At 34.6% G+C, this 15058-nt stretch overlaps 1 protein-coding gene across 1 annotated transcript; it reads right to left on the bottom strand.

Annotated features, from left to right (window-relative positions):
* Positions 1–4235: 4235 nt before the first annotated feature.
* LOC127705972 (galactosylceramide sulfotransferase-like) lies at positions 4236–5524 on the bottom strand. The gene has a single exon (XM_052210353.1). The coding sequence runs from the start codon at positions 5501–5503 to the stop codon at positions 4385–4387; it is 1119 nt and encodes a 372-aa protein (XP_052066313.1). The 5' UTR covers positions 5504–5524; the 3' UTR covers positions 4236–4384.
* Between the last annotated feature and the right edge of the window lie 9534 nt (positions 5525–15058).

Genomic DNA, 15058 nt, shown 5'->3' with positions numbered 1-15058 from the left:
CTAGAACACTATTATAGATAGTTAGAAACTGACCAAAGCATAAAAAGATCAACAAAAATTTCAATATGACCAAAACCATGAATAACTCTTTATGGAAATGTAAACAGCAAACATTATCAGAAATACAAAATCGACAAAATGTTCAGTATATGCGGCCGAAACCATTGGCGGAGTCCTTATGGAAATTATTACCCATAAAGATTTTGACTTATTTTCCAGTTTTTGCCTCTATTTATATCCAGAAAACTTTAATAGATTGGTAGAAAATGCAAACAACAAAAATGATAACTTGAGCAATACAAGATCTACAAAAAAAAAAAAAATAATAACCGAATCATTTAATGACACCTTATACATGTAGGAGTAACTATACGATATGTCGTTTGCTCCTGGTTGAAGGCCGTATGGAGAACTGTAAATGTTCACATTTGCGTCCTTTGGTCTATAGACATTTCGTCGTGTGAATCTTATAGTGTTATATGTCCACTTTTGATAAAAATGGAGAGAACTATATATATTTGAGATCCAAGTGCAATGGTCTATCTGCATATACAACTATAATACAAGATTTCAACACTCTAAGAGTTTTTGTCAGACCTACACTGTTCTATCTCCACGCTCCCATTGGATTATAATGGCTTATTCATCTAGTTAGTTCAGAGAAATTTTTTTTTTAATATAGTGTTGCATCTTCACTATTTCTCATGTATTTTTTGCTGTTAAATAATTGTTACCAAAATTATTGAGAGGTTTAGCTGCTAGCTATAAAACCAGGTTTACTGCCATGATCCATCATTTTCTACATAAGGAAATGCCTGTATCCAGTCAGGAATATGACAGTTGTTTTCCATTCGTTTGTGTGTTTGAGCTTTTGATTTGGCCATTTGATAAGGGACTTTCCGTTTTGAATTTTCCTTTGAGTTCGGTATTTTTGTTATTTTACTTTTTATCTTAGAAGTACTATGACTAAATGGTTTGCATGGTTTGAACTCAATATATGAGCAATTCTTAAAAAAAACAACAGTAAAGAAATTGTGAATATTACAAAGTTAAAAAAATCCATGGACTTTCTCCAATGGAAATATAGGGATAAACTAAGTTTCTAAAACAATACATTGTTTGTAGTGAAATGTTCTATCTCCAAAAACGGGGATGCTTTATTTGTCTAAGTTGCTTGTCTATAAAAAAAAAACAATCGAACAAAGAGTTACTCTTCATGATGTACGTAAATTCGATTCCTATATAACTTTTTAGGTCTTAGTCAAATATTTATGATATTGAGCTTTTAAAACATTAATTAAAATGTTTACCATTATTACAAATGGAAAATACATCATTATAAGATTCATACGATTTGTCTCATTGGCAATTACACCACAGATCTCCTTGTTCTCTTATTTTAACTTTTTGATCCAACAACTCGAAGTAGGAAAAAAGTACCAAAGTTGCGCCCAATAAATGGCTTTGTAAATTGTATCTGTAGTGTATCCAATTTTAAAACCTACATGTTTACAGAGTTAGAGTTGTTATCAACACTATACTTCAGATACAGAAGGACATAATCACTTGATAGACCAGACAGAAGGTTTACGGCCACAAACAAAAAATTACCGACTAACAACCCGTAACAATCAAGACACATGTGTAAAACTATAAAAATATATATATAAACCCACCTGCGCTTAACTTGCTGAATAGAAGACAGCGACTCCCAGTATCAGCTGGAAACAAACCAATATTATTGACAACCACAGATATCCATCACCCAATTATTCATAGACACTTTCAGAGATGTGAATAAAGGGAGACGTGAGGTATAAGTCAAAAAGACAGCAACCAAACGTAAAATATAACCAAAAGACATGTAGAGGGCAACATACAGTCTTCAACAATAGACAATTGTCGATTCAGAGACAGTGGATGCCAACAAGTCATTGACTTTCTTACACAAAGCGAACAGCACATTGGAACCTTTGCTACAAATAGCCCATCGCTATAGTCGGCAAATGTTCAGGACTACATAATTCATCATGATGTTGTCTCTAAAGATATTAGTATCACCACTGAAAGGTGGAACTAGTGGGAAGACTAATACACCTATGGTCTATAGAAGATATCAAAGGAATGTCGACCACTGGTTAATGAAAAGTTGATGGACGGAATGCATTTAGTGAAGTAAATATATATCCCTACTGATAAAATATTCCAGGGCCATCATTTCCTACGAGTATTTCGTTGATATTGGGCAACTGGCTTCAAGGAAGCCACTGTACGTATGGTTCTTAATGGCACGGTTGAATTCATTTCGAAAGTTTTACGGAATCCGTCGTCTTCGGTTTGTTATGAAAAATGTGTGTGACAGATGTTGACGGATATGTTCTGTTTCTCGAAGCCACATTCTCGTCCATCATTTTCTATGGCGAGTATAGTCCAATGATATTCGAAACGAGCTAAATTAATATGTTAGGAAAATCAGAGATATTGCTTCGATTTGAGAGAATCTGTCAAATTTCCACACTGGCATTGATTGAAGATGAAACGCATTTTCTGTTCACTTGTTCATAGTACCGGTATTGTAATATAAGAAAACATTTCCTTGAACATCTTTTTAAAAAATTGCCAAATTTAAGACCCCTCAGCAAAAAAATCTCTAAATACTAGTATGGATAATGTCCAATGAAGATGGCTTTTTATTTTAACATTTGTAAATACTTTCTCTTACAATTATTTTTAACAAATATGCTTTTAATAAGCAACAAATATACTTTTGGTGGATAGTTGTCTCATTGGCAATCATATACCACATCCCCTTTTGTACTTTAATAATCAATATATATGCTTTTGATAAGCATATAAACAGATATGTGTATTTCTATATGTTTATTTTTTTCCATCTCCCTGCGAGCCCATATTAGATTTGAATACATCATGTTACTAACGATTATATAATATGTAATAATATGTTATCATTTTAAATGTAAAGACATATTAGAGTTATCCCTCTTTATACGATCTCCATTATGTTTACGATGAGTATAACATTTTCAAAGAGTGAAAGGGAGATTGAAAGTAAGTATATTATATTGTATGTATGTCTTTGATAATGATTTAAATGCCTGTTTTGGGCCCTGTAATTAGGTTAGTAAAAATGAATTTGAATTCATCACCTGATTTTTACTTTGTCATCGGCCACAGTACCAATGCCACAGGAATGCACCAGGAACTACATGCTTACCATACTGGAGCACTCAAGATTATTCTCGACGTTTTCGTTTAGATTCGTGTTGCATAATTTTATATGTAGGCTGTTGATAAAGCTTCATTGAAATATCGCAGTTTTTTCCGCTTGTAAAATGGCATCTTTTGAATTATTTATTCAAAACAATGTATTAATGGGAACCAATTATGGGATAAAAATGAAAACAACACGTTTTAAATTTTATGCGTCCGAAGCGCTTTGCTTGATTAACCATTACCAGGAACGCTCAAAGTCGAATATTTGAAAGCCAAGGATGTATAATAAGAACCGAAAGAGTTGAAGAGCTATATGACCTAAAAGGACATAAAAAATAGCCCAATCAATGTAAGGTCAACTCTGCCTGTCGTGAGAGAGTTGAAACCTTAGTTTCTTTATAATTAAACAAATTATAAACGGACGATTTTAGAAATGCTTGTTATAAATCATGTCAGTACACAAGAACTGACTACTGATCTGATGACACCCTCGGGGACTGATAGTCCACCAGCAGAGGTATCGACCCAGTGCTGTAAACAATGAAAACAACACGTTATAAATTGTATGCTTCCGAAGCGCTTTTCTGGATTTACCTTCATCAGGAACCCTCAAAGCCGAATATTTGAAAGCCAAGGATGAGTTTCATTATTACTGAATTTTTTGTATGTCCTAACACATTCGTACTTGGTATGAAATACATAAAACACAATATTGGGTTTTAAAAACGAAAAAATTATAATTTTCATATACTAGTAAGTAATTCCAGAGTAAAATGCTTTTATCGTCTTCAAGCAAGGAAATTAATCATATGATTGGTGATAAATTAAGTTTGTGTTCATCGAATCACAGGAAATTTGTTCAGAGTGTAAAATAAAAGTAGATGTGGAGAATACGTTAATACGACAGCAAACCAACGACAAAGTAGCCAAAAGAATCTAAAGGGCAACATAAAGTCTTCACAAATAAGCAAGTGTCTATACAAAAAATCAAGCCCTAAGTAGTGTTTATTTCAAAATGTTAATTTAATTATGCAGTTTGAACCTCGCCGCTGATATGCTACCTTATTCTCTATACATATGTTTCCTCTGTAGTACTATAGACAGCTGTTATGCTATGTATACTTTTCCTCTGTATTGGACCGCTGCAATGCTACATTTTACTTATTTTAAACTTTTCCTCAGCCTTTTTCGTTAATCTTTTTACTGTTCTAAATTCATATTCCATCATAACCTCACATTCCTTTGTTGTGACTGTAAAATTGTCGTTCCAAAATGTTTCTCTTATTTCAAAAACTTTCGATTTGGAAAATTTCTCAGATTTTCTTTCATTACAGAAATTTATAACGGATTTACGAATAGATTTAAAATTTTGAACTTCATGATTAATATTATGACCACTATGGTGAAGTTGTTTAATTAATTTATCTTTAAAATACTGATATAGTCTGAAGTCGGCGTGGTTATATTTGCGGATGTGGAACTTGTCTTCCTCGGACACTTTGATTGGTTCTCGTTTCTTCCTTGTGTTAACATTCAATGGTATATATAATACATCTTTTAAATTCAAACATAGAATTCTTTTTAGGAGAACCAAGGATTCGTCAAAATATTCTGTCACAATAACAAGAGCAAAATCTTGGTCCAGTGATCTCAGGTATTCGTTAATAGCTGTCTCATTGTCAAAGTCTTTCGCTTTAAGTCCAAAGTCAAATGACATCCTATTGTGCATGTAAATCTTTAATGAAGCTGGACATAAATTGGTATTTTTTGAAAACTTTGAAATTAATTCACTTTTGTTTTTATTTTTAAGTTTGAACTGTAATTCTCTTAATAATCCAAAGAAATGTGCTGCCGAGACAAACTGTGAAACAGGTTCTCGAATTATTCCTATGTTTACCACATCTGCTCCAAGTAGTTCTCTAAAACTATTTCCACTGTAAATAGCGTGATTACATAATATATTGTATGTTTCATTTGGCGGAATAGGGAAAATCCTTTCTTTCTGTAAAACTGTATTAAATCCGAGATATTTCCATTTTGGATTGCTAAGTTTTGGTAAAGCAATATTTAATCCACGCGAATCTCCATATCGTAAAAATATATTACTCACAGTGGTTCCGCCAGTTTTATGAACTTTAAGGAAAGCCACATTAACAACTTGCTGGTGACATACGTGTACATAAGATCTGTGATAATAATTGAAATCGTTTGTGGTAGACAAAATATAAAGAAACTCGCGAAAACGTGAATAAAACACCGGAGTAAACATTATGCACAGAAAAGACAGAATTCCCAGAATTCCCCTGAAAAAGAAAGAAATCATTTATTAGGCTATTGATCATGTGTTGATTTTGAATATTTTAAAGTTTAGATTAAAACCCTGCAAGATTGCCTAGTTTTTAACATTACTGAGAAGGTTCTACTCCTTTCTCTTGGTCTTAAGGTACTTACCGGGTGTTTAATCGTATAGTTTTCATATCTATCAACTCGGAGATCGATATTTATAGTTAACTAGGAAGAATATAATAGATTTTATGTATATAACAACTGTTTTGTATTTTTTCTTTTTTATTTGTAACATCTGTCAAGAAATTAAAAAAAAAAAAGTTAAATCTCAGTACTGCAGTCACTATAGTTGTTAATGTCTGTGTCATTTTGTCTCTTGTGGAGAGTCAGTGTCTCATTGGTAATCATACATCATCTTCTTATTTTTATACATATGTGTACTCTATATATTAACCGGTACTGTTTGGTATTATAAGTTTGTGTACAGTTCTTAATCTGTTACTCCTTCTGATGTATCGCTCCTGAACTTGTGCGCAGCAGTTCTCAGAAACCACTTGTCAGATTAACTAAGGGTTCTAAAATATGTTAGACTTACATGTTTAGTGGTGCATTCAGGGTTTTGCTAGTGCGTTGGGGTCTGTGATGGGGAACTTTGAAGCAAAAAAAAAAAACAAGGGGATTTATACTTTAGAACTCTATGGAAGTTTTATTTTTATTTTTATGTTTAAATGATTAAATGTAATGCCGATTCACCGTGTCATTAATAATCCTCTGATGAGAACTATTTCTTCCGTATTCTCCAGTTGATCCAATTTAAGGGCAGTAAGTGATAAGGTGTTGATACAAGTATATAGTCCCATGACCATTACTGAAGACCCAATTCCATCTTCCATAGAGTTCTAGAATTACAAACATTATAATACCTTTTATATCATTCAATTCATGACAAGCAAGGAAATACGTGTTATAGGGGTGTTTTGTGTGTTTTGTATATTTGACCATCATATGACAGTTGATGGGAATGACCCCTGTGAACTAACTTTATGTCATTTGATTTTATTTGTCATATATATCATTTTCCATTCTTAAATTCTCCATATCTTATTTCGATTTTTGTATTGAAAAATAATATTCAAGGTCAAAGATCAATGTCATCAATGACCATTTACCTTTTGACCTTTAAGTTGGCCTTGAATATTGAGTTTCAATTGCCATTTGCAAATTTTCTATTTTTTTTTTATAAATGGTTGACATCCCCACCCTTAAACCATATATTTTCTTGTATGTTATATCAAGATTGAGTCCTCAGTGTCATCCCCAATCCCTACAATTTAATGATGTTCAAATATCATTTAAATGATTGAGATCCATACCCCTAAAACATATATTTTCTTATTTGCCAAATCAAGATGAATTGAAATCAGAATAGTGTATAACATGAGTCCCCCAGTGGTCATCCCACCCCCTGCCATTTGATAATGTTCTAATGTTCTGAAAATGAATCCGACCCCCTAAACCACGTATTTCCTTGCTTGTCATGAAATGAATGATATAATGGGTGAGTCCTCATGGCTATATATTTATATTATGTATATCTTTGTTACAATAATTTAGTGTTCTATTTGTATTTATATTTTAGTTGTTTGCAATGTCCCAAATCACTACATGGTATCCAGAAGGGTGACTAGCTTGTCACATCCAGCAGTAATTGCTGTCAGGAAATACACAACCTCCTAATAGGATCATCCATTTTTTTGGGATAATTGAGTAGTTTAGGCAAGAATAATCGATCCGACCACAGAATGAGTCGTTCGATAGTTTATGGTTGTGACTGTAGTTATTTCTGATCGCAAATGATCGTGCAATCTTGGATCGCAAATGGTCTTGTCATCTTGGTTCGCAAAAGATCTTGTATCGCAATTGATCGTGTCATCTTGGATCGCAAATTATCGGGCCATCTTGGATCGCAAATTATCGGGTCATCTTGGATCTCAAATGATCGAGCCATCTTGAATCGCAAAATGATCGTATCATCATGGATCGCAAATGATCGTGTCATCTTGGATCGCAAATAATCGGGCCATTTTGGATCACAAATGATTGGGCCATCTTTAATCGCAAATGATCGGTTCATCTTGGATCGTAAATGATCGTGTCATCTTGGATCTCAAATGATCGTGTAAGATCGTGTCATGTTAGAATGCAAATGATCGGGCCATCTTGGATAGCAAATGATTGCGTCATCTTGGATCGCAAATGATCGTACCATCTTGAATCGCGAATGATTCGGCCATCTTGGATCGCAAATTTATCGTGTCATCTTGGATCGCAAATGATCGTACCATCTTGGATCGCAAATGATCGTGTCATCTTGGATCTCAAATGATCGTGTCAGATCGTGTCACCTTGGACCGCAAATGGTCGGGCCATCTTGGATCGCAAATGATTGGGTCATCTTGGATGGCAAATGATCGTACCATCTTGGATCGCAAATGATCGTGTCATATTGGATCGCAAATGATCGTGTCATGTTGATTCGCAAATGATCGTGCCATCTTGGGTCGCAAATGATCGTTGCCTCTTGGATCGCAATTGATCGGTCTAGAATTTTACTGAAATGGGGTTTAATCTTCAAACATCTGATGCTTCCTGAAATGAATTATGACGTATTTGAGGATCTGGATAGGGTGTCTTTATTGCTGTATTCTTTGATTTTAAGGCAATTTTCTGTTTTCTTAATTCTATTCTTAATTAATATTTATTCTTTATATATTAGCACCCCATCATCTCTATTCTTTAGTTTTGTCCGTTTTCTCTATTCTTTATCGTATTTGTGTTTTTATACTGTTGTTTGTCTGTTGGTCTTTTCCTTTTTTTTTTTGCCATGGCGTTGTCAGTTCATTTTCGATTTATGAGTTTGAATGTCCCTTTGGTATCTTTCGCTAATCTTTTTAACAGTTATCGCCCCAGAAACTGCATAGATTCCCCTTAGAATCAGTCACTTCACGTTTAACTTGACAGAACTAGACTAAAGGCCGCTTTTCTGCATAGAATAGAAATAAGATAGAATAGAAATTTTATTTTAAGTCGGGTTTAAACATAAGATCTTTAGAGCCTTTTGACGACATTAATAACAATAAAAACACATACAATATTAAGACATATAAAACATACACATTAGACATACAAAATAAGACGGCTATATTGCATACGCAAAATGTTCATAAATAAAAGCATGGCATAAACTAGCAAAGCATTAAACTAGATTATAAAAACATGCAAAGCAGACAAATAAAAACAAGCTGCAAGGAAAACTCAACATAAAAATCAAATTATCAAGATCTGCCGGAGCCACATCTGCATGAGTTGCCTTTCCAGTTGTTGATCATATACTTTTAAAGTGGTTCAGATTCGTCTGCGCACGGATTGCGTCAGGCAGCTCATTCCAGAGTGTAGCTCCAGCATACCTTAATGAATGAAGACCAAGTTGTGTTGTTCTCACTTCAACAGTTTGTTGCTTTCTAAAAGAGTAAGGTACATTTTTAAAATCAATAATATCATGGAGATACACCGGTGACTCTTTGTGTAATATTTTAAAAGTTTCTATGGTCATCATTCGTAGACGTCTTATTTTTAAAGAAGGTAAACCAGACATAGTCACTACTAACATCTTCATAGATGAACCTCAAGGCACGTTCTTGTATTTTTTTCCATTTTTTTTAATGTTACCCCAGTGGCGGATTCATAACTTTTCATAAGGGGGGGGGGGGGGGGGGGGGGGGGGGGCGCTGACTGACCTAAGGGGGGAGGGGCGCCCGCTCCAGTCATGCTTCAGTGATTCCCTATATAATCAACCAAATTTTTCCCACGAAAGGGGGGCCCGGGCCCCCCAGGCCCCCCCCTGGATCCGCCTATGTACCCTCCCCACAAAAATGCAAAACTACAGGACAATAGTTACAATTAGACATAACATATGAGTGATAAATAGTTAACCTTTCCAATTTCAATAGATGTTTACCAATTCTTTTTAGTACATTTAACTGCCTTAATGCTTTTTTACAAATTTCAGAAATATGTGTTTTAAACTTAAGTTGATAATCTATTGTCACTCCCAGGAGCTTTACCTCGGTGTCACATACAATTTCATTCCCATCCAAATTGAATTTAATATCCCCACTTTTTGATTTTATTCCCAATGGCAATAGCCTGAATTTATCAAGATTAGCTTTCATTTTGTTATTAGCAAACCAATCAATTAAAACTGCACTTTCCAAAGATTTAACTAATCCGTTTATATCTGGTCCTGAGTGTGACAATGTATTGCCATCTGCATAGTTATACAATTAATTTTCTTTCACAAAATTGAAAATGTCGTTAAGAAAAATGTTGAAAAGCAAAGGACCCAATACTAAGCCCTGCGGTACACCTTTGTAAATATTTTGCCAGGTGCTAAAGTATGCACCAACTTTTATACATAGTTTTCTGTTTGACAGATAGTTATCAATAAGATTTAGTGCATCATTTGACACGAACCCCCTATAACCGCTACCAAATTTAAACAAATATTTGGATAAACACATGGAAAAATAAAACAAAAGCAGCATGCATCTCTTCTTTTAAAAGACTGACATGCGCTTACTGCAGTTTGTGACTTCCTAGAATATCCAATATTTGTGTTTCCGTGACTTCATTCGTTGGAACCAAAGATGAGCATTTAGGACATTTGGACCCTCTTAGAAGTGTCGAATAAATCTGATGTAATACCCTCAGGTAAAAATAAATCTGACAGAATCTTGAAGTAAAATGAATGTTAACCATGCGTTGATCAAATAATTGCCAGCACAGATAATAAATAAGTGTTGGCAATACAATCAAGTTTGAGTTATCGCTATTTGAAATATAGCGGAACGGTATTACTTATTATATACCTTGTAAGATGTACCACTCCCCTTTTCCAATTTCCAAACGTCTATAACAACAACACCCCTTTCCCCATAAAATGCTTGGTCCGCGTCTGGAAAAAAAGCATACAATATATGAATCCATAAGACACCAAACCGCGCTTGCACTCTCAAATTTCCATGAACAGTGAACAGTGAAATTTTGATATAACCCTAATTTTGGCATATATATGTTACAGGAATTTTCTAAATTTAGGCATTTTCAGGCAATTTATAAAATGCCTAACCTTGACAGGCATTATATAAAATGACTAAAAATTACCTAGTCATTTTGTAAAATGACTGAAATTTTGAAACACCATTCAACAAATTGCCTGTTAAGGTTTAGGATATTTGTAGATAAATGATATCATTAAGATACACGTGACCAAAACAATAATATCTTGCAAAGAACCTAACTAATGGTTTAGTAAAACTAAGTTTATTTTTAAAATACATGATGTGAAAGTTTGTATGTTCATTCTTAGTTCTTTCTAGTTAAACTATGATAACTTTGTACTCACTCTGTATTTCAGACAATAATTTTACGATATCTTGTCATGATGGCAGAAGGACAAATTGTTTTTGCAATAGAACAAAATTTGCTAACGAACTTTTATAAAATCTAGATTTAAAACCGGAAGTTGTTTTTATTGACTTGTTGTTTGTTTGTGTTCAGTAGCAAATATTTCATGCATATTTATGACCAGAACAAATAGGTAAGTTCTGCAATGGATTGACCCAGATAAAGGATAGGAATTTCGACTTCCGCTCAAAATGAAGGTATGTTGGGTTGGGACAGCAATGACAAGTGCCTTCTTACAGGCCACTTACGGAACAGTCAAAGAGTTTTTAATGTGCAGAGAGAGGGCACTCTCCTTACACGAGGAATCAGATTTAATAGATATAAGAAGATGTGGTATGAGTGCCAATGAGACAACTCTCCATCCAAGTCAAAATTTATAAAAGTAAACCATTATAGGTCAAAGTACGGTCTTCAACACGGAGCATTGGCTCACACCGAACAGCAAGTTATAAAGGGCCCCGGGCAAAAATTATTAGTGTAAAACCATTCAAACGGGAAAACCAACGGTCTAATCTATATAAAAAACGAGAAACGAGAAACACTTATGAACCACATCAACAAACGACAACGTCTTCATTCACAAAGAATGCGAATGTATACATCCTGTGCAAAGCTAAACGGACAAAAAGTGTTGACAAAGGTTGTACCGATTTATCGTCAAACGATACATTTGCAAAAAAATCAGGACAAGTGTTAAACAGATTCTGCTATCAAAACATTTTATGAAATAACGAATAACTGTCGAGTTATGTCTTGTAGGAATTTTAAATAATTCAATATTTTTAGTTATTTAAACTCTGAAAATGCAACCATTGAAATTCAGTCATTATCAAAACTGATCAGTTATTCAATACTTTTAATGGCTCAGTTTTTGTTAACATTTCAGTCTATGAAATAATTTCAGGCATTTTTAAAATGCCTTTCAATTTTTCCAGGCATTTTGTAAAGGCACTGGCTATTTTGCCGGCTCTAGCTAATGCAACAATGCCAGGTAAAAAACGATCTTGTTTACAAATATGCAATTAATTCAAAGAACTGACTTTTATTTCATTTTGCAATGAGATGTTTTACTTTTATTTTTTTACCTCAGCCTTAATCCTCTTCGTGCTTTGATGCACATAAGGCAGACACTAGCTCTCTCCATAACACTCTGTCTTGTGCTTTCTTCTCTACTTCTCGCCATGACATCCCAACCTCCTTCATCTCGCTTTCCACTGTTCTTCTCCATGTTTCTTTTGGTCTTCCCCTTTTTCTCTTGCCAGTTGGAGTCCATCTCAGTGACACTTTAGCGATGTTTGCTGGTTCCTTCCTTAAGACATGGCCTATCCATTTCCATCTTCTTGTTTTTATTTCATCTCTTATGTCTCTTTGTGCTGTCAGTTTGAATAGTTCCTGATTGGTTATTTTGTTGGGCCAAAAGATTTTACATATTCTTCTCAAGCAGGTATTGTGGAATGCAGCCAGTTTGTTGAAGTCAGTTTGTATAATTCTCCAACATTCTGAGCCATAAAGCAGTACAGATTTGACATTGCTGTTGTATTTTTTTAGTTTTGTGTTTCTGGCAAGGGATGACGATTTCCAGATTGGTCTGACTTGACAGAAGGATGTTCTAGCTTTGCTCAGTCTTGCTTTGATGTCTTTGGTGGTCCCATTATCACTGCTTATTACACTGCCTAGGTATGTAAAGTCTTCTATTTCCTCGATGTTTAAGGATCCAATCTTTATTGGAATTTTATTTGATTGTTCGTTGATTGTGACATGACTTTCGTTTTCTCGATGTTTATTTTGAGCCCAAGTTTGTTTGACATAGTACTCAGTCTTGAAGTTTTCTTTTGCATTTGTGTTCTGTTGCTGGATAGTAAGCAAATGTCATCTGCAAAGTCTAGATCTTCAAGAAAGGAGTTGAGTGTCCATCTTATTCCAGTGTTTCCATTTCCTAAGGTTGATCTCATACATCAGTCAACAACTATTAAGAAGAGAAGAGGAGATATTATGCATCCTTGTCCGACGCCTGTATCCACTGAGAACCAATCAGAAAGCTGTCCATTGTGTAATACACTACATTCATACTTGTCGTAGAATATCTTTACCAGCTTGACTATTTTTGATGGTACTCCATATGCTCTTAGTATGTCCCAGATATATTCTCTTATTACACTGCCAAATGCTCTTTGGAAGTCAATGAAGTTTAGTACTATTTTGTTCTACCACTCTATGGATTGTTCTATGATGTTTCGGAGGGTAAATAGATGGTCAATGCAGCCTCTGTTATTTCTAAAACCTGCCTGTTCTTCACGCAGCTTACTGTTGATGGAATCAGTAATTCTATTCTTGATGACTCTGAGGAATACTTTACTAGGGATTGAAAGTAGTGATATTCCTCGCCATTTGTTGCAAAGTTTCAGGTTCTTCTTTTGCAGTTTTGTAATAATGCCTTTGTCCCATTCAGTTGGTATTGCTTCATCTATCCATATGTTGGTAAATAGATAATGTAGTATCTCGCTTGTTGACTCTATGTCTGATTTTAGTAATTCTGCACTGATGTTATCTATGCCTGGTGCTTTACCATATTTTAGTTGTCTTATTGCCTTTTGGATTTCATTTTTGCATACAGCTTCTGTGTCTATTTTAAGTGCATCTCTAAACGGTTGAATGCCAGGTATATCATCGTTTGTTTCATCCCTATTCAGGATATGTTTGAAGTGTTCTGCCCAACGATCTAACTTTTCCTTGTCTGTAGTTAGTAGTTTCCCCTCTTTGGATAGTACTGGTGCATCGTTATTCCTGGACTTTCCACAGAGCTGCCTAGTGATTTTGTATACTACACTGAGCTCTCCACGCTTTGACGCTTCTTCAGCTTCATTTGCAAGTTCTTCAACATAGTTTCTCCTATCATTCTTTGCACCTTTTTTAACTTCTTTGTCTTTATCTCTATAGTCTGATTGCAATTTGGTTTTCAATCTGTTAGATTTAGCTGCATTAAGTTTTATTTTTATGGCTTTCCTTCCTTTGATGTTTTCCCAAGTCTTGTCTGACAGCCACTGTTTTCTTTTTCTGTTCTTTAAACCCAATACTTTCTCAGCTGTTTTAGTGTAAATGTCCTTGATGTTATCCCAAATTTCAGTTATGTTTTCACCTATGTTTTCATTGTTGTCCTCAATTTCACGAAGTACTTGGTATCTGTTTTTTACTTCAGCATTAAATTTTTGTCTTATTTTGTTGTCCTTCAGTCTCTGCAGATCAAATGTTTTCCTGCTCAGCTTGTTCATCTTCGGAGCTTTCTTGAGCTTCAATTTTATTTTGCCAATAATCAGGTAGTGGTCACTTCCACAGTCTGCCCCTACTTTTACAGATACATCATTTAGTGAATGCCGCCATCTGCCATTTATCATTAGATGGTCAATTTGATTTTTGTCTCTCCTGTTTGGCGATGTCCATGTAAGTTTATGTATATCTTTGTGCTGGAACATTGTACCACCAATAACCAGATCATTTAGTCCGCAAAATTCAATCAGTAGATTTCCGTTTTCATTACAAGTTCCACATCCGTTGTTACCCATTATTCTCTCCACTCCGATGTTGTCACTACCTACTTTTGCATTCAAGTCTCCATTAACCAGTACAACATCATGGGCATGTACTCCTTCCATTACACTTCTTAGCTTTTCATAGAAGTCGGTTTTAGTTTCAATGTCTGCTTCGTTAGTTGGTGCATATAGCATTGAATCAGAGTAAGTTTCACATATTTTGAATGGAATCTTGCTGTTATTATTCTCTCGTCTATAGGTTTCCATTCTATAAGAGCTTTACTTGCTTGCTTATTCATTATGATGGCTACACCTTCTCTATGGATATTATCTTTTCTCCCAGAGTAAACTATCTTCTGCCCATTTGTTGTTATAACTGACCCATAACCTGTCCACCTGCATTCACTTATGCCCAGTATATCGATGTTATAGTTCAACATTTCTTTTTCAATTTGCGCAGTTTTTTCCAACTTCGTACATGGTGC

This window comes from Mytilus californianus, unplaced genomic scaffold (genome assembly GCF_021869535.1).
Source record: "Mytilus californianus isolate M0D057914Y unplaced genomic scaffold, xbMytCali1.0.p SCAF_6, whole genome shotgun sequence".
NCBI lineage: Eukaryota > Metazoa > Mollusca > Bivalvia > Mytilida > Mytilidae > Mytilus > Mytilus californianus.
Note: the sequence above shows the minus strand (reverse complement) of the source record. Positions and strands in the feature narration are given on the sequence as shown.